The sequence below is a fragment of the Ylistrum balloti genome, unplaced genomic scaffold (assembly GCF_031769215.1).
Source record: "Ylistrum balloti isolate Yb309-2 unplaced genomic scaffold, AGI_CSIRO_Ybal_v1 Utg369624, whole genome shotgun sequence".
Taxonomy (NCBI): Eukaryota; Metazoa; Mollusca; class Bivalvia; order Pectinida; family Pectinidae; genus Ylistrum; species Ylistrum balloti.
This window is the reverse complement of record NW_026781893.1, coordinates 438617-457837: the sequence shown is the minus strand read 5'-3', so window position 1 is coordinate 457837 and position 19221 is coordinate 438617. Positions and strand designations below refer to the sequence as shown.

The 19221-nt window shown below is 34.5% G+C and overlaps 3 protein-coding genes across 3 annotated transcripts; 1 reads left to right on the top strand and 2 right to left on the bottom strand.

Annotated features, from left to right (window-relative positions):
* The first annotated feature begins 4291 nt into the window (after nt 1-4291).
* Nucleotides 4292-6944, top strand: LOC132550550 (uncharacterized). The gene is made up of 3 exons (XM_060214643.1): nt 4292-4708; nt 4956-5068; nt 5507-6944. Exons 1-3 carry the CDS (start codon nt 4292-4294, stop codon nt 6942-6944), a joined length of 1968 nt encoding a protein of 655 aa, XP_060070626.1.
* Nucleotides 6945-8778: 1834 nt separating this feature from the next.
* On the bottom strand, nt 8779-12044 carry LOC132550893 (hematopoietic prostaglandin D synthase-like). Its single transcript, XM_060214994.1, has 5 exons — nt 11868-12044; nt 11237-11329; nt 10407-10534; nt 10061-10171; nt 8779-9152 (listed from the first exon to the last, which is right to left on the bottom strand). The coding sequence occupies exons 1-5, from the start codon at nt 11998-12000 to the stop codon at nt 8988-8990; spliced, it is 630 nt and encodes a 209-aa protein (XP_060070977.1). The 5' UTR covers nt 12001-12044; the 3' UTR covers nt 8779-8987.
* A 3654-nt stretch (nt 12045-15698) lies between these two features.
* On the bottom strand, nt 15699-18690 carry LOC132550978 (glutathione S-transferase-like). Its single transcript, XM_060215082.1, has 5 exons — nt 18558-18690; nt 18256-18348; nt 17608-17738; nt 16745-16852; nt 15699-15863 (listed from the first exon to the last, which is right to left on the bottom strand). Exons 1-5 carry the CDS (start codon nt 18688-18690, stop codon nt 15699-15701), a joined length of 630 nt encoding a protein of 209 aa, XP_060071065.1.
* Nucleotides 18691-19221: the final 531 nt, after the last annotated feature.

The window sequence follows — 19221 nt, the reverse complement described above, 5'->3', positions numbered from 1 at the left end:
CCTATTCCGTGTGTATATTGTGAGTATCAAGGTATTTTTTTAATGTCTCTCTTTCTTTTCCGTGTGTTTTTCCCCTATTCCGTGTGTATATTGTGAGTATCTAGGTATTTGTTTAATGTCTCTCTTTCTTTTCCATGTGTTTTATCCTATTCCGTGTGTATACTGCGAGTATATAATTATTTATGAACTGTCTCTCTGTCTTTCCTGTGTCATTTTCTCCTATTCCGTGTGTATATTGTGAGTATCAAGGTATTTTTTTAATGTCTCTCTTTCTTTTCCGTGTGTTTTTCCCCTATTCCGTGTGTATATTGTGAGTATCTAGGTATTTGTTTAATGTCTCTCTTCCTTTCCTGTGTCTTATTCTCCTATTCCGTGTGTATATTGTGAGCATTTAAGTATTTGTTTAATGTCCCCCTTCCTTTCCTGTGTCTTGTTCTCCTATTCCGTGTGTATACTGCGAAAATATAATTATTTGTAAACTGTCTCTCTGTCTTTCCTGTGTCTTTTTCTCCTATTCCGTGTGTATATTGTGAGCTTAAGTATTTGTAAACTGTCTCTCTTCCTTTCCTGTGTCTTTTTCTCCTATTCCGTGTGTATATTGTGAGTATCTAATTATTTGTTTCATGTCTCTCTTTCTTTCCTATGTCTTTTTCTCCTATTCCGTGTGTATATTGTGAGTAACTAAGTATTTGTTTAATGTCTTTCTGTCTTTCCTGTGTCTTTTTTCTCCTATTCCGTGTGTATATTGTTAGTATGTAATTATTTGTACACTGTCTCTCTTTCTTTCCTGTGTCTTCTTCTCCTATTCCGTATGTATATTGTGAGTATCTAGGTATTTGTTTAATGTCTCTCTTCCTTTCCTGTGTCTTATTCTCCTATTCCGTGTGTATATTGTGAGCATTTAAGTATTTGTTTAATGTCCCCCTTCCTTTCCTGTGTCTTGTTCTCCTATTCCGTGTGTATACTGCGAAAATATAATTATTTGTAAACTGTCTCTCTGTCTTTCCTGTGTCTTTTTCTCCTATTCCGTGTGTATATTGTGAGCTTAAGTATTTGTAAACTGTCTCTCTTCCTTTCCTGTGTCTTTTTCTCCTATTCCGTGTGTATATTGTGAGTATCTAATTATTTGTTTCATGTCTCTCTTTCTTTCCTATGTCTTTTTCTCCTATTCCGTGTGTATATTGTGAGTAACTAAGTATTTGTTTAATGTCTTTCTGTCTTTCCTGTGTCTTTTTTCTCCTATTCCGTATGTATATTGTGAGTATCTAGGTATTTGTTTAATGTCTCTCTTCCTTTCCTGTGTCTTTTTCCCCTATTCCGTGTGTATATTGTGAGTATCTAGGTATTTGTTTAATGTCTCTCTTTCTTTCCTGTGTCTTTTTCTCCTATTCCGTGTGTATATTGTTAGTATGTAATTATTTGTACACTGTCTCTCTTTCTTTCCTGTGTCTTCTTCTCCTATTCCGTGTGTATATTGTGAGTATCTAGGTATTTGTTTAATGTCTCTCTTCCTTTCCTGTGTCTTTTTCCCCTATTCCGTGTGTATATTGTGAGTATCTAGGTATTTGTTTAATGTCTCTCTTTCTTTCCTGTGTCTTTTTCTCCTATTCCGTGTGTTTATTGTGAGTAACTAAGTATTTGTTTAATTTTCCTCTGTCTTTCCTGTGTCTTGTTCTCCTATTCCGTGTGTATATTGTGAGTATCTAGGTATTTGTTTAATGTCTCTCTTTCTTTTCCGTGTGTTTTTATCCTATTCCGTGTGCATACTGCGAGTATCTAATTATTTGTAAACTATCTCTCTGTCTTTCCTGTGTCTTTTTCTCCTATTCCGTGTGTATATTGTGAGTATCTAGGTATTTGTTTAATGTCTCTCTTCCTTTCCTGTGTCTTTTTCTCCTATTCCGTGTGCATATTGTGAGTATCAAGGTATTTGTTAATGTCTCTCTTTCTTTTCCGTGTGTTTTTCCCCTGTTCCGTGTGTATATTGTGAGTATCTAGGTATTTGTTTAATGTCTCTCTTTCTTTTCCGTGTGTTTTTATCCTATTCCGTGTGTATACTGCGAAAATATAATTATTTGTAAACTGTCTCTCTGTCTTTCCTGTGTCTTTTTCTCCTATTCCGTGTGTATATTGTGAGCTTAAGTATTTGTAAACTGTCTCTCTTCCTTTCCTGTGTCTTTTTCTCCTATTCCGTGTGTATATTGTATCTAATTATTTGTTTCATGTCTCTCTTTCTTTCCTATGTCTTTTTCTCCTATTCCGTGTGTATATTGTGAGTAACTAAGTATTTGTTTAATGTCTTTCTGTCTTTCCTGTGTCTTTTTTCTCCTATTCCGTGTGTATATTGTTAGTATGTAATTATTTGTACACTGTCTCTCTTTCTTTCCTGTGTCTTCTTCTCCTATTCCGTGTGTATGTTGTGAGCATTTAAGTATTTGTTTATTGTCTCTCTTTCTTTCCTGTGTCTTTTTCTCCTATTCCGTGTGTTTATTGTGAGTAACTAAGTATTTGTTTAATTTTCCTCTGTCTTTCCTGTGTCTTGTTCTCCTATTCCGTGTGTATATTGTGAGTATCTAGGTATTTGTTTAATGTCTCTCTTCCTTTCCTGTGTCTTGTTCTCATATTCCGTGTGTATATTGTGAATATCTAAGTATTTGTTTATTGTCTCTCTTTATTTCCTTTGTCTTTTTCTTCTATTCCTTGTGTATATTGTGAGTAACTAAGTATTTGTTTAATGTCTCTCTGTCTTTCCTGTGTCATTTTCTCCTATTCCGTGTTTATATTGTGAGTATCTAGGTATTTGTAAACTGTCTCTCTTCCTTTCCTGTGTCTTTTTCTCCTATTCCGTGTGTATATTGTGAGTATCTTGGTATTTGTTTAATATTTTTTTGTCTTTCCTGTGTCTTTTTCTTCTATTCCATATGTATATTGTGATTATCTAAAATATTTGTTTAAAGTCTCTCTGTCTTTCCTGTGTCTTTTTCTCCTATTCCGTGTGTATATTGTATCTAAGTATTTGTTAACTGTCTCTCTTTTCTGTATTCCTTTCTCCTATTCCTGATATAAATTGTGGGTCTGTAAGTATTCGTTAACTGTCCCTCTGCCTTTCTATCTATGGTACTTAGTACTAGCTTACTTGTACCTATGTACGAAGTATATTCAATTATGTTTCAGGTGAAATACATTTAATTTGTTGTTCTTTTCATAGGATTTACAGCATGTTAATATATATAAAGCTTGACATGAGATGAGTAGCTGTTTTATTTTCAGTTTATCGGTTTTATATTGTCATAGATCCACGTGTTGTTCATTACTTGAAAAATGGACAATGACGTGTTTCCGATGCTTATCAAAAATTCTCTGTAAATGACGTGGATGAGTTGATTATTTCGTCCGGTGTTTCGTTTTCGAAAGTATTTGTATTGAAGTTGTTCCCTTCATTTAATACCTAAAGTAGTGACATGTATTAAAGGACAAACTCATTAGAAAGCGTTTCATTGCCATTCAGAATAAAGTAACGATGCAACAGTGAAGAATAGTTACAGTTGCGATTAGAACTAGATTCTACATTCTTCACATGTTGTTGGGCTTATATTCCTTGTTTACCTTCAGATTTTGAATATAATTAAACACACCATAACACAATATAATTAAGACCTAAAAATATTTAATGTTGAATAATGATTTTAGAGATGAGACGTCATGTCATATTGATTTTTCTGATAATGATAAAAAAAATACCGCCGAACCTCGTTATCAAGGAGTCGGCGGAACCGTGGGAAAACCTCGACTCATCCGAGTATTCTATTCATGTATGTTAGAATTCTTAGTATGAAGTTTTGTCGGGACCGACGCAATAATTCGATTTAAACTTGGTTTTCGAGTCATATGAGGTCGAGATAACGACGTTATGTATCTTAAAACAGAATAATTTCTACCACCAAACAATGTTTTCAGCTTCATTTTTGTGAGTTTGCATTAAATATGACATAAGGCATTTATTGTTTATTGTTTAATATAGAAATATACTCATTTCATGTCCGAAATTATAAAACAGCGAAAAGTTTGATTTTGAAATGTTTGCTTCCGCGTATTTGGTTTAAGCTTACAAGCACAATATCACCCCAAATCTCCACTAGCAACAATGATGAACCAGTTCCACATATTTGGAATTAACAAAATTACAAGCAAAGACATGAATTATTGTTTACAATGACATTGATGATGAAGATTTTGTGATGTTATGTTACACAACTTGAAAATGTTTTACCTCTAAATTTTTGTTTCACAGATGGCACATGTCAAATATATTTTAAGATATTTGACATTCAGTCTTTTGGTCTGGCATGTTGTATCAAAAATCGAAAACATTGACATCCCGTCAAAACTAGTGGATTGTTTCTCAAACTGGGCTAGAAATGAAAACATACGCAACATAGCTGGAGAGAATGTCTTGCATACATGTATGTCCAGCTTCCTGTGGAAAACAGGTAAGGAGAGATGGTCTCCGGATTTTGATCCGAACATTGTAAAGTTTATTGCGGAAGAGGGCAAAGAGAGGAACAGATTGATAGATGAAACATCAAACCCAAAAACCAAGACCGCTTTGCCGTTCAGAAAACCCTACGTCCGCAAAGAGTATCGCATGTTGTCGAACAAAGAAAGAAGGCGATATCACCGAGCAGTAAAAGCCCTGAAAAACGATAAGGTACTCCATGAGAACACTAAAACAGAGTAGCATAAGGATATCTTAAGCTTTTAGTAATTCATATATGTTTTTGTTAAAAATGATCAAGGTTGAAATGAGAAAATTTGTAATACTTTGGAATGCTGAATGACTAATGCAGTCCGATTTCGCCGATTTTTATTACATTTCCCGAAACATTAGAGTAACGATATAGTATTGCATCAAACGCGATCGCTATCTACAATAATTATATTTTGTTTCTACATAGAGGCTGAAACCGAACACTTACGATGCTATCGCTAATTACCACAATACAGAAATACAACATTCAGCACATTGGGGACCTAATTTCCTGGGGTGGCACAGAATTTATCTCATGACGTAAGTTATTCGAGTTAAAAGGATTATATAAATATATATTGTTGCTATTACTTCATTGATCAGATATATATAAGACCACCGTTCCCCATAATATAGAATAAGATATTGACAGAAGAGCAGATTGAGGTGTTTTGTAGAAGAAATTTCATACCAAGGCTTGAAATATCATGTTCCATACAGTTCATATATATAGATCTTATCGCAATCATATCATATGTGTTCTTATTAAATATATCAAATCAAAAGAACAGTTCATTACCAGACACTAAGCTGTATGCTATGTAAAAGTAATGCTTTCAAGGTAGATTTAACGAATATAATCAGAATATAAAGAGTGTAATTAGATTTTACTTAAAAGGCAATTATTGGAGTTTTTCATGGTATTCATAGAACAATATAATCACTAAGTATTACTATAATGTTTAATGTTGAATTTAGGTACGAAGACGCACTGAGAAAAATTGACCCTGACGTGACATTACCTTACTGGGATTGTACGTTGGATGAACCAATGAGCGATCCGTCGAAGTCAATAATCTTTTCCCGTCGTTTTGCCGGAAATAGTGACGGAGAAGTTGATACAGGTCCTTACAAAGACTGGGAACATGAAGAGTTCGGCAAATTAACTCGAGCAGCTAACAACGGCGGAGAGCTGATGAGTTACCAAGATGTTGACAACTTTTTATCAAAAGACTATACATCTGAAATAACTGTTCCCAATGCAGAAAGCCAGTATAACATAGAACATTTTCATGGAAGAATACACACCTTTGTAGGTGGACATTTGGGGAACTTAGTCTCAGCAGCCCACGACCCTTTATTCTACATGTTGCATGCTTTTATTGACTACATTTGGTGGAGGTTTAGAAATCAACAAGAAGCCAATGGTATCGATCCCTCCATGGACTATCCTGAAACCGATATCGATGGTCATCAGGCAAATGACATAATGAATGGATTTGGTATGTACAGAAATATCGATGGTTATTCACGAAACTGGACACGGGATATTTATACGTATGAAATGAGTCCCACATGTTCGAAAGATCAATCTTGGTCATGTAATTCAAAATGGCTTATTTGCCAGCATCACACAGGGAGGTGTGTATCAAAAGGACGAAGGCGTACGAACAGCTTTCGCCCAGAACGTTTTGATACCTTAATGACCTCCACAACAGCGGAACTCTGTGAGATGGAGGATATTGTTCAAGACACCTGCTTTAAGATGGACACAACTATTCAAAACACTTTCGTCCTAGATGGCATTGCGGATACCAGTAAATGGGCTTATTTTCCAATTAAAATCATCAACGAAAGGAAACAGTTTGAAAAATTCAGAGCATTTGACGTTGAAGACGGCATTGCAAACCAAACATTAGACATATACGATACGGAAAAATACGCTGAGCTGAGAAAACATGAAGACTTCGGTGATATGGGTACCAATAGGAAGTGCCAGCTTTCTGGTTCTGGTGCCTCCAAGATATTCGTTGATGTTTATGGACTGAATTACTACGGATTTTCAACTGATTATACAATCGTAGATGAAAGAATGGCGTTATCAGTAGGATACAGTTACTTGCCAATAAGAGAGCCAACAAATAAACCTTCAGAAGTTTTTGTTGCTGCGTACGACTCTTGTGGGAGACTTTGTAAGCCTTACTGTAAAGTGGATGGGACGTACAAGCGATGTACTGCCACGATTCGAATAAATAACGATACACCACAGCACTATGGCAAGAATTATGCGGACGCTCTCCTCAATACATGGAGATTTGACGGTGACGGAGTACCGGAGACTACCGATGATCGCGTACACCTAGTGTTTTATTGTAACCGAAAAGAAGAATGGCCATGGCAACAGTACAACAATTAACGCGAAGTCAACAACTGTCAAAATTTGTCTCCGGATAGTCTCTACATAAGCAGCATACTGATTTAGTTACATTTTAATGCATTTTAATCTGACCAGACCCGACATTTCCTTTACTTATAAATTATTGTATTATCTCTATGTATTGGAAATGTTTAAATACCATTTACTAACATTATAATAGCAACGAATGTTTCACTAAAACAACAACCAAATACAAAAATCCATGAAAGCGGCGTTGGATATAACGAATTCCCGTATACACGTCGTTGTTTGTTGTAACAACGCCTAAAAATCCATTTGTTAACTTGCGTTATTGAGAGCATGAAAAGTCCTGTATTTAAGCTCTTTTGGTTCATGTCAATTCCTTTACAACACTGAGCGAAGAATATTATATGTAAATAAATTTTGATCAGACGTGTATTTCTTTCTCAAGCATATTCTCGTTAGAAAGACAATGATACGTATGCAATTATGCATTAAGGAATTTTGTTACAGTATGAAGCGATATACGAAGTCTGATGTAAACGCTGTGTGGCTTTTACAGTGTATATTTTGAATGACAGATGAAATCAAATTATGATTAGTCATGCCAAATCACGTGTCTGCATCAAAGGTTTTCGATAATACACATGAATGCAGTACAAATTAGAAGAAAGATTCTGCTTTAATTTGCATCCGGATAGTCAATTTCAAAATACAATAACGAGCCGGTATAGTGAAGCAAATGTACATATAAATGCGTCCCAATTTAATTTAAAGCATTATGAAAACAATACATAAAAGACGACGGAAAGGCTACCCGTTGTGTGATTTGATTGAATGTACATCTAAACAAGCGTTCTCATGAAAATGTCCTATCTTTATTGAAAATGTGACTATGAAACCATGTAATTTAGAATTGAGAGATATTATATTAAAATGGACTTTCATCAGTAAATCATTACCTCAGGCAACACCAAAAAAGCAAAACAGTAAAATTAATGATTGGGATTAAAAACACATCTGAGAGCAAAGGAGCATAATTGTTTTCCCTCCACATTTTCAACGCTTTCCGAGCACTTATGCTTGCTATGGTATTGTATATGTTTGAACTACATTTTATTTAGTTTATGTCTTCACAATCTATCTCAGGCTTATAGAAATAAAGCTTGTTTAAAAATGATGTTTTATTGTCTATTCCAGATGATAATGGTATACTATACAATTATGGACTTCGGTGCTGGTGAATATGATGTGATATGAACCTGAAAAAATGATATTGACCGATGCGAAGCCGAGGTTAATATCATGTTTTCAGGTTCATATCACATCATATTTACCAGCACAGAAGTCCATAACTGTTTTATTATATGTTCAAGATCCAGGTTTTTTTTCCTTGAGATACGAATGAAGAACACGCACTGCGTGCTCGGTTGCCTTTTTGGTGTTTACAGCATCTTTATCCTCCAGCAGTTTTCCAAAACCCTCATCTGTAACAGAGGCGAAACGTTCGCCGACAGCCATCGCAACGTCTGTGATCGTCTGACAGATCGCGTTCCGGTCTAACTGCGCATGCATTGCGACAAGCTGTAGGGAATTTCCATTTAGGCTATATTTAGAAATCGATATTCACCGGAAAACCAGTCCTCATCAGTTTTTGAGAACTGATCACGTGTATAGGATCATGCCAATGCGATTTCGAGAAAAAAATCATGCATATAATAAAACATATTGGTAGACTTTGTTGATGTGTTACTACAATATATACAATTTATCGTGTCACCACACGTTTAGTATACACAGAATAAAATTCGTGTTAAATGAATACAAAATGTCAATGCAGATCTCTTAAGATTTATTATTAGGCACAATTCATCACCTGGTTTCGCATTACATAAAGAAATTGACGTTTATTTGTCCGATCTCCACATTATATTTCATAAAATAAAACATTGTTATCAAGTGCTTATCAGTCCCAAATTCTCGCTGTATTCATGTTCAATTAGTGTATTTTTTTTAAAAAAATGCTGTTAATGGAGAGTAGTATAAATTGAGGTCCGGATTCTATAGTAAACTCTCTGGGCGCTTGTCTAAGTATTGTTTCAGATCATCGTTTTCTTCAACTTTTTGGCGATTTGCTGCCAATTTGGGAAAATCCTTCAAAGCGTCCGCATTTAAATAGATAAACGTTGTAAAGATATCATGGAACGCCAAGTCTGCAATTGTCAGCTGTAAAAAGGAAAAAGACATCACAATCAAGACATTACGGCAAACAGAGTTAGTGATATTGATTTGATTAAGCTATGATCCTAGTGTTGCATTATCTGTCATCAAACTACATATACATTTAATGATTTTGCATATATAACCATTGTTGTCTCAATATGAATCTTATTGTTTGAAATAATGACTATCCTGACCGAACCTCCTATAGATATTACTACACATCAAATACCGTGTCAGATTTTTATGTTCTCTTTGTGTAAGAATTTTGACATCGAATATTGCACGGCGGTGTATTCTTCATTGAGCAGTCAGGAGATAAGAAACCTCTTTTTAATGTTTTCTTTTTGTTATACAGTTAACACTGTAGCATGTTTTCATTCCTAATCTACAATTTTACTTTTAAAATATCCGATCGCAGGATTTAGTTGTACGGATGCCTATAGTTTTGTTTGGGGTTCAAAGAGACTTTGAAACAACGAAAAAACTACAAACAGTCAAACGTTTTCGAATTAATATGAACAAAAATAATTTGTAACTGAGGGTTGTTGATGGTGTCTTACCTCTCTGAGGATATGAGAACCAGATCTATCGTAGTTACTTGTAATACAATATAAACATTTATACATATGAAGAAGTGTTTGAATCCCTGGGTTTGTCGACATGACGTAACAAACGACGCCACAATCATTACTCTAAACAAAATAATATTCCATCATATTTTTCAATGACATATAAACATTTTAATTGTAATAAAAGGCATGACGAAACCGGGTTTTTATGAATAATCTTTGACATAAAACATTATTGATTTAAGGGACTTGGAGGTGGTATAAAAACGATGAAAGTGTTCGTTGATTCTCTTTTCAATGAATTATAATCACTTAGTTACATGTAGGTTTATGTCAACTTACTTTAGATCCAACAAAGTACCCGTTTTCACCTCCACTATTTTCCATAAAGGTACTGAAGATTCTTGCAAACTTTGGGATAGTTTCATTAACAAATACCTTTTTTAGTTCCTCCTGGGGAAGATGAAACGGATATGCATAACATAAGAGAACACAAGGAAAAGCAAATGATATATATTAATAAAAAGTAAAATAGATATCCTGAATTAATCCACAAAACCCATGAAAATTAACCCATGAAAAGATATAATACTAAAGTATCAAATCTGCTGCTAATTTTAATGAAAAATCTCAGAAAATTTCCTGCTTTTGACAACATAGAACATTTTTTGTTTGCTGTAGAAGCCACCTTTTTGTCCTTGTCTTTCTCCACGTCCTGCAACTTGTAATTTTCGTAAAACTCATTGAAAGCGTCCGCGGCTGTTTCCACCACCTGAGTAACCAGACACTGCTCCAGGTTACTGTGACCTGCCATATCTGTTACATGATTTTAAACATTGTAGGGAATGGAAACATATACGAACCTGTCAAGTCTTTGCTTCTTATATTACGTAATATAAGGAAAATTAACAGGTCTTAGATTATCAATTGTCCTATCACAATATCCTATTAAAAATTATATATCTCTACAAGAAAGTACACTTGAGATTCCGGATATAATTATAACTGAGATTAACAAGAAGATACTGAAATTATTCAATTGAAGTAAGATCATGTTAGAACTATGTGACGTGTTCACATATACGGCTGACAATATCTAAACCACACATTGTGTTCATATATATGATTGACATTATCTAAACCACATATTGCGTTCACTTATATCGCTGGCAATATCCAAACCACAGATTGTGCTTACATGTATGGCTGACAATATCTAAGCCACACATTGCGCTCAGTTATATGGCTGACAATATCTAAACCACACATTACGTTCACATATATGGCTGACAATATTCAAACCACACATTGTGCTAGAATGTATGGCTGACAATATCTAAACCGCACATTGCGCTCACTTATATGGCTGACAATCTCTAAACCATGTATCAATCCAGACAGTTTTTCTTAATTGTACATGCAAACGTGCTTGTCATTATCAATGTCATATCTTGGGCTATATTGTCATTGAATAAATGTCTTTGTAAGGTACATTAATGGGTTTGATAAAATTCTTACCGAATTCCCTGGCTAGATAGTGGACAATGGCCGAACTTTGTGACAGCTGCTTTCCGTCCACTTCCAGTACTGGAAGCTGACCCGTTGGCATCTCTATTTGATACAGTGAAAATATGAGACAACCTTAGCTTGAACAGTATACATCGAATTATATAAACGTAACAACAGAATGACTTTCCTGGTTTGACAAAAACATAGAAGGTTTAAAGTAAAGTACTGTAAGCTATTCTGAACTGCTTGTTTATAATATTGTTGTGGTATAATAAATTTTTGTTATCACTTAGGCAAGCTTTGACCACCTATTATTCTTCAAGAGGTCTCAAATCTTAGAATTCAAAGAAATGACAATATCTGTGAAATATTTATAACAATCTCTCATTCAATCGTTCATCTTTCGTTCCAATTAAAAAAAATACGAATTGCCGGGTCTTTTGCAATGCAAATGAGAAGTGCTAAACATGAATGGATTGATTGCAATCAACGAGATACCCATTAAAAGCTTTCTATTGTTATGATTAAATACAATAACATATTGTTCTGTATTTGCAATCAATGCTTAGCTCTGTAATTGTTTACTTATTTCAATAAAACAATTTGCATTTCATAGTTTTTCAACTATTTTATTACTTACTTGGTTTGAGAGACGCCCAGTCGTCCATGGTGATAACTTCATCTTCGTGTTTTTGACCAGCAACTGCAAAGACAAGACGAATCAATTCTCCTCTCGCCCTGACGGGAAAATAAATCAGTTTGTATGACGGCATTTTGGAAGACGTCTTGATAGAATGTCTTTGTGGTGGCTTGTTACAGACGGCTTGTGATTGCGGCCTTGTAATTCAAGTTCGGGACTATGATAATGACGCTAAATGTGTATGCAAACACATGTGAAGTGATAATCAGGCAACGATAAGTTATCGTTATTTAAGTAAACATGATAACGCTACAAGATAGAGTTGGTCTTGTTTTTTTTTCTTATGGGAGTCTTTCCACACTGTCTTACAAGTGCGCTTATTTGTTGATAGCATGTAAAGTCAGGCTTAGGTTTTAGTAATCTTCCTGCATTTGGCTAAATGTAATTTCGCGGTGATTGTCTGGTTTGAGCTACCACATGGGTATTTAATTTCGTTTTCCTCTATCGATTAGTATCGATGCATGTAGGAATATTAGATATTTTCTCAAATTTTGATTCGTTGAAAAAATGCAAAAATGTTTTCTTTCCTAACTGCGAACATAACGAAATTATTTTCTCTACAAATACATTATATGTATGGAGAGTTAGCTGCTTTATTTGATAATACTGTATATTTGGTATAATGCCGGATGTAGTAGTTTGTCTACTTACTGTTCTTGGCACTGTCTTAGTGGGATTGCAATCGTCAAGTTATGTTTTGGACAATTCATGAATTTGTTTTAGGTTATCATTCAAGAGATCGGCGCTCATGTCCGGAAAATCCACTATAACGTATAGAGACGCAATATTTGCAAAAACTTTATAAAAACAATTAATATCTTCGACAATGTCGTTTATAAAATGAGAAATAATAATGGACCTAGAATTGACCCTTGAGGAACTTCAGCAAAAAGGTATGTCAAGTTTGTTTACCATTGACGACAACAGCTTGACTGCGAGTATGAAAAAAGCTCGAGAACTCGTCCAATGATACCAGTGATAACAAAATAAAGGATAGTGGCCATATTCGGTTGAATGCCTGACTAATAAAGCAGAGCACCATTCTAACTTCTTTATCATCAGGAATATATAGAAATTGATTTATAGTGGAATCACCGGATCTGAAACCCGATATACATATACATCCCATAATTTTACCCAAGATAGAGAAAAGAGTGATAGGAAGATAATTTCTTAGAACAGATGACTCATATTTTTTGTTACAGGAGTAGCATTTGCCTTCTTCCATAGTGACGGGAACTAATAAGTAATAAGAGAATAGCTGAAAAACGTTTGAAGAGGGTAAGGAAGAACATCGGCTGCCTTTACAAAGTCAGGAGCAACAGCTTCTTGCGGCCAAGCGATTGTATTACCGCAAGAACATCTTGTCAGTATGTCAGAAGGAAAATGATTATGGAATATGTGTAGATCAGGCCCCACTTGTATAAAACATCTCAACTTGAGATTTCCTCAAGTCGAGATTTTCGTCAGCTAATATCTCCTTGAAAATATTTTGTATGAAAATTCCTCAAGGAATTTCAGGACATCCTAGCTGATGCCATCCTCCTGTTCCTTGAAAAAAATTATACAAGCCGTTTTTGAGGAGATATCAGCTGAGGAAAATCTCGACTTGAGGAAATCTCAAGTTGAGATGTTTTATACAAGTGGGGCCAGGTATTTCAACACCAGTGTCGTTAATAGTAGCTTGTGAACTGAAGAAAGTGTTAAAAGCATTGACTATTTGCGGTCGTCATGGATAAAGTTACCGTTATCGGAAATACATGTGTTTGACGTGAAACTATTATTAATCTTCCACCATTCCTTGTTACTGGTATTAGTAAGGTTAAGTTTTACACATAGTTTGTTAAAGTAATCAAATTTACGGATGGCTTTGATACAAATGTTTCGGGCATTCCTGAATTTCCTCTAGTCGTCAGCAATCTGTGACTGTTTGACTCTGCTATGTTATATATTTACGTTTACGAATCAGTTTTCTAATTGCACTAATCATCGAAGCAGCATCATTTGCTTTTTAATGATATCTTTATTAGGTATACACTTACTGGCAATTCTAAGTAAACAATATGTAAACTGTTTACTTGTCTTAATTACTCTCCAAATCAGCGGCGACAGCTTTAAGCCTTTTCAATCTACCTACTAGTAACATTCAATAAAATCGAAAAACCATATCTTGTCTAAGTCTTCCCATTGAGGTTTTGTGACCACATCCTGCAGCATGCAAACAACACGATGGCGAAAAAAGAACGGAAAATCTCTGATAAAAGAAGAGTTTCATCGAGTTCTGACATCAAATGTAGAGAACATATTGCGAAGTTCTTACCACTGTTCCCTGTCAGTCTGCTCGTAACTCCTACCTACATGTTAGTACGTAATGCAATGGATTTTAATCACGATAGAGAAGCATGTCTGGACGTTGCCTCTGTAAAAATGAGGAGTAGTTTGGCGCCACATTTGTTGATTTCCAACTAGAGGGAAAATGTAGGTACATATTGCTTAAACATTTAGCAGTTATATGTTAGATATAAGATAGCATAATCTCGGGACGAAGGGACGATGGCAATACAACAAAATGGAGTAAATCAGCCAGTTTGAAGGTCTATCTCAATATCTGTATAATATGTCTTTAAAATAAAAAGATTTAGGAAGAAAAATATCAATAATCTATTAACATCACAGTCTGAAAACGGTATCAAGAAACACTTAGGTGTACTGACAATAACATGTCCTCAGGAAAGCATTTACAGACATCAGCAATATTACAAAGGTTAATGAATACTCCACATTTTCAGAATCAGACCTGGATCTTGCCATACATATTCCTTGTTCCATGGACTGTTGATTGAAATGGTTCAAGAAACATGCAAACACCACCTAAATGCGTATACAAGAAGTCTTTTGGCTGGAGAGTATTGCAATATTCCAATTATGTCTCATGGTACAAGATATTTCGATGTTTGTGTTATTTTTTGGAAGGTGAGAATGCACCTGATAGCCACTTTTGTATAACGACGACAAATTCAATGAGCATCAGTGGCGTAGCAAAACATTTTAAAGAGTGTATGCTTTCAAGAGAGGATCCAAGGGCGAAGCCCCGGTTAAGGGGGTCTAGGGGCGCAGTAAGGTTAAAAAAAGTAGGGCAAATATATCTTAATGGAATTCGAATGTATGTTTAAGCATACAAGCATACATTATTGCTACGCCTCTGAGCATACTTGTCAATAAAAAACAAGAATTACGTACACATGACAATTTTGCAGCGTGTAAATGTCAGAAAGTTACAAATCAAAGACATGCAATGCTATTTTGATGAAATGAATATTTCATTGCGCACCTGGTTAACGGCTGTGAAATGAATTTTCTGCTGAATAAAATATCTGCCAGAGGGAATTAAATGTTCATCAATCTGTATACCATAACCGTAAGAAGAACTGTAATGAAGACATTCTTTATTCATTCCGTCTCTCAACGTTAATAAAAATAATAAATTACTTTGAAACGAACCAACATCACATTATGCAAAATAACACAACTTTTTTATCTCATGATCACTTTACTAAAATGGTAAAAATGAAAATGTCAAAATAAATTTCTCTCTCCAAAAAGCAATCTAAGGCTTCTAGTAAATAACAACAACTATCACATATTAACATAGTCTTAATATATGTTGTAATGTCTTTACACGTACAGATAAAAGACAGCATATCGTTCACATTTCATTCTTTCCACATATAACGAAGTTTAACATCTACATCCGACTGTATAATGTGTAATTTAGATAGAGCTCTTCAGGCGCTTTGCCAAGTATTGGTTCAATCTCTCGTTCTCTTCAATTTTTCGGCGGTTTGCCTTCAATTTGGGAAAGTCTTGCAAAGCATTCGGGTTCAACAAAAGAAATGACGTGAAGATATCGTAACAGGCAAGATCTGCTATTGTCATCTAAAAAAAAAAAAAATAACACGTTACTCCGTAAAATATTTTTTTGTAATATTTTTGAAATATTTGTATCATGTTTGTAATCTTTTTATAGTTTAAAAACAGGTTTCGGATCACACAATTTATTATTTCAAAAAGTAGGCCAAAGACATGAATTAGCTACAATCTATAAAATATAATTTTACAATATACTTATTATGCATAGAACATAATACAAGCCCAGCAATCTGACATGAGTTTTACTAGTACGACTTTGATGACATTAAGAGATACTGGGTAATTCATGCTTTAATTAGAGGCTATATTGTAGGAATATTTCTTTAGAAATACTGGTTAATTGATGCTGAGATTAGATATTATATTAAAGGACTATTTCGTTAGATCTACTGTGTTATTTATGCTTTACTTCCAGACTATATTAAATGACTATTTATTTAGAGATAGTTGACAATTTGTGCTTTACTTAGAGGCTATATCATAGAACTATTTTGATAACACACCCTTTATCAACCACCAAAAGGGCAGAAGGCTGTGTAACGGTATTATATTAAACGATTCATATCATACATTTTTATCAAACACTTTAGAAAAAATGTATTTTAACAATATAACGATCGTAATATCTAACACGTATCAACATTATAATAATCTTTCATAGTTGTCTTTAACGTAAACAGAAGCATCTAAACGAATCACTTGTATCCAAACTAAAAAAAACGGTTGATGTGACAGGACTGATGTGATACTGAGCTTTTGTTTCAAACGATAGAAGTCCCCGTCTTCATTCAGATTTCATAAAAAAGATTGTGTTCTTAACAAACGATATTTGTGTTTTTCCTCGTTGGACAGAAATGACAACTAAATGGTTGTGTTAATTAACTTACTTGAGTACCAACAAAGTACATGTTCTCTCCTCCGTTGCTTTCCATAAAATTGTTGAAGATCCTCGCAAACCTTGGAACAGTTTCATTTACAAAGGTTTTCTGAAGTTCCTCCTGACAAATACAACAGAATTTATAAACAAAAAAACATAAGTGAAACAGAGACGTAATTCAAGAATTATATTTTTAGTACTCGAAAACAAATAGTTCAGTATTTCAAATTAAAAAAGTCTTCCTAGACGAAAATTGTAAAACATAAAGCACAGTGATCGCTCTTATTTAATCATGAAAAGTATCATAAAAAGATTATCGCTATAACGTATTTTTAAAAGTTTAATACTAGAAGATAGATAAATGATTGAGATAATTTTGAAACAAGTTCATTGTTCGGTTGCTATGCAGTTTAAAGCCCGTTTCAACATTATTTTTTCTTAATATCCAGGTATCATAATCTCATCTTGTAATGGTAGACAAAAAATATTTTGACAAATTGTTGTCGCGAAAAATAACAGGAAACATCTGTAACTGTTATTCAGGGAAAAAGGAACAATGTATGAAAGTAAGTTATTTCCTGTTTCACATATTCAAGCTTACTAACAACGAAATGTCTTATCTTCAAGCTTACCAACAACACACTATCTTATCTTCAAGCTTACTAAAAACGAAATGTCTTATCTTTAGAAGATGTATGACTGATGTCACGCTTCAGAATTTGCAGTTGCAACCTGCAACATGATAGCATAGCAAATTGATTCATGCAAAGATGGATGGAAGCATGCACTATATACGAACTAAATGTTCAGCTCAGTCGTGCTAAAAAAACTCGTAATTCAAGAACAATAAGGTTCCCCAAACGACTGTGCAACAACCTTTTTGCCCTTGATCTTCGTTTTCCTTTGCAACTTGAAATATTCATAGTACTCCGTAAACGCGTCTGCGGCTGTATCCACCACCTGGTCTACCAAGCACTGCTCCAGACTGCTATGACCTGCCAGATCTGTAACAGGACACCAACAGTAATTTGATGAGTACATTATCAAGAACAAAAATCCTGTGTATTAGGTATTTAAAAAGACGACGTGAAAATCGTTTTAACCGTTTATATATAATATACATGGCTCGTCTGACGCGCTTACTTGCTATTGTTTTAACCGTACCATACTTTTTGTCTATGAAAGTGTTATTTTCCTTGCAATAGCTATCACATGTTTCATTAGTGCTGGAGTAGGGTGTTTAAATGACACAATAACATGGAGGAAAATTATACGTATTGTAATATTGTTTCCAGCAGAAACAAACATTATTTTACAAAGAATGCATGTATAACAACAAAAGTTCAAGATATGCCTTAAAACGCTGGGGGAAAATGGCTATGTGTATGATTTTAAACGTTAGTCTCCCTCATATAGATAGTACTTTTAATGAAATATGTAATTTATCAATTCAAATTTCATCCTGGAAAATGTTTTTGTGATAATTAGATGTCATTTTTATACCTCACACGTAAACCTTACCGAATTCCCTGGCTAGATAACGGGCTATAGCTAGACTCTGTGACAGCTGCTTTCCATCCACCTCCAGGACTGGCAGCTGCCCTGTGGGCATCTCTGTAAGATAAAACGTAGAATGACATGTTTAGAATACGAATTGAAATAGCCTTATCATTTTGTTTATTAAATTTTCAATAATGACGTAAGTTCTGCCGACATTGTAACAAGAGTCTTTCCTGGTTAAACAGACATCGAATATAGTTACACATCAGGGATTTAACAGCCAGGTTAACTTTAAAATACCCCCTTATTATTATATTACTTACTTCTCTTAAAGAGCGGCCAGTCTGCCATCGCAATAATGTCATTTTTGTATGTTTGTCCAACAATTGTGAATATAAGGCGAATTAATTCCCCCCTCGCACGAGAGGGAAAATATGTTAGTTTATAAGTTGGCATGAGGGACAAACGCTTTTTATGAGTCGGCCAGCGAGAGACTCTTCAGTGTGACCGTATGACACACGCAGATAACGCGACTTTGTGCTAATGATACTACATATATGTATGCAAAGACATACCCTGTGTGTACATTATAAAAGGGTGATTATAGGGCAAGGTTAACACCGAGCTATTATTAACACGAAACACGAAGATGAATGCTGATCACGGGTCAAAAGTTAGCAATATATTTAGGCGTAACACATACAGCAGATATCTTTTATGTATTTCATATTGCGGAACGATCCATATAAAATCCCACTGTTTTCCTTGTTACCAGCAATGTAATTTACTTTCGCTTTGTTCGAGTAATCTCCTTCAAGAAACATCGAGGTTTTCATTCACCCATGTTACTTAGAATATATATATGTAAAGGAATGTAAAGGAATGAAAATTTCGTATGTATTTACAAGTAAACATATGAAAATATTTCATTTCTTTAAAAATAAAAAAAAAAATAAAAAACTCGGCCACTACTGTGCCCTTCTTTTC

Excerpts from the sequence above, each read along its gene's own strand:
- LOC132550550 (XM_060214643.1), top strand. The coding sequence starts at position 4,292 with ATGGCACATGTCAAATATATTTTAAGATATTTGACATTCAGTCTTTTG. Across the intron at positions 4,709-4,955 it reads AAGCCCTGAAAAACGATAAG|AGGCTGAAACCGAACACTTA; the intron begins GTACTCCATGAG and ends GTTTCTACATAG. Across the intron at positions 5,069-5,506 it reads CACAGAATTTATCTCATGAC|GTACGAAGACGCACTGAGAA; the intron begins GTAAGTTATTCG and ends TGTTGAATTTAG.
- LOC132550893 (XM_060214994.1), bottom strand. The coding sequence starts at position 12,000 with ATGCCGTCATACAAACTGATTTATTTTCCCGTCAGGGCGAGAGGAGAA. Across the intron at positions 10,172-10,406 it reads AGAAAGACAAGGACAAAAAG|GAGGAACTAAAAAAGGTATT; the intron begins GTGGCTTCTACA and ends CATCTTCCCCAG. Across the intron at positions 9,153-10,060 it reads GGTACTTTGTTGGATCTAAA|CTGACAATTGCAGACTTGGC; the intron begins GTAAGTTGACAT and ends TCCTTTTTACAG.
- LOC132550978 (XM_060215082.1), bottom strand. The coding sequence starts at position 18,690 with ATGCCAACTTATAAACTAACATATTTTCCCTCTCGTGCGAGGGGGGAA. Across the intron at positions 17,739-18,255 it reads TTATCTAGCCAGGGAATTCG|ATCTGGCAGGTCATAGCAGT; the intron begins GTAAGGTTTACG and ends GTCCTGTTACAG. Across the intron at positions 16,853-17,607 it reads AGATCAAGGGCAAAAAGGTT|GAACTTCAGAAAACCTTTGT; the intron begins GTTGCACAGTCG and ends ATTTGTCAGGAG.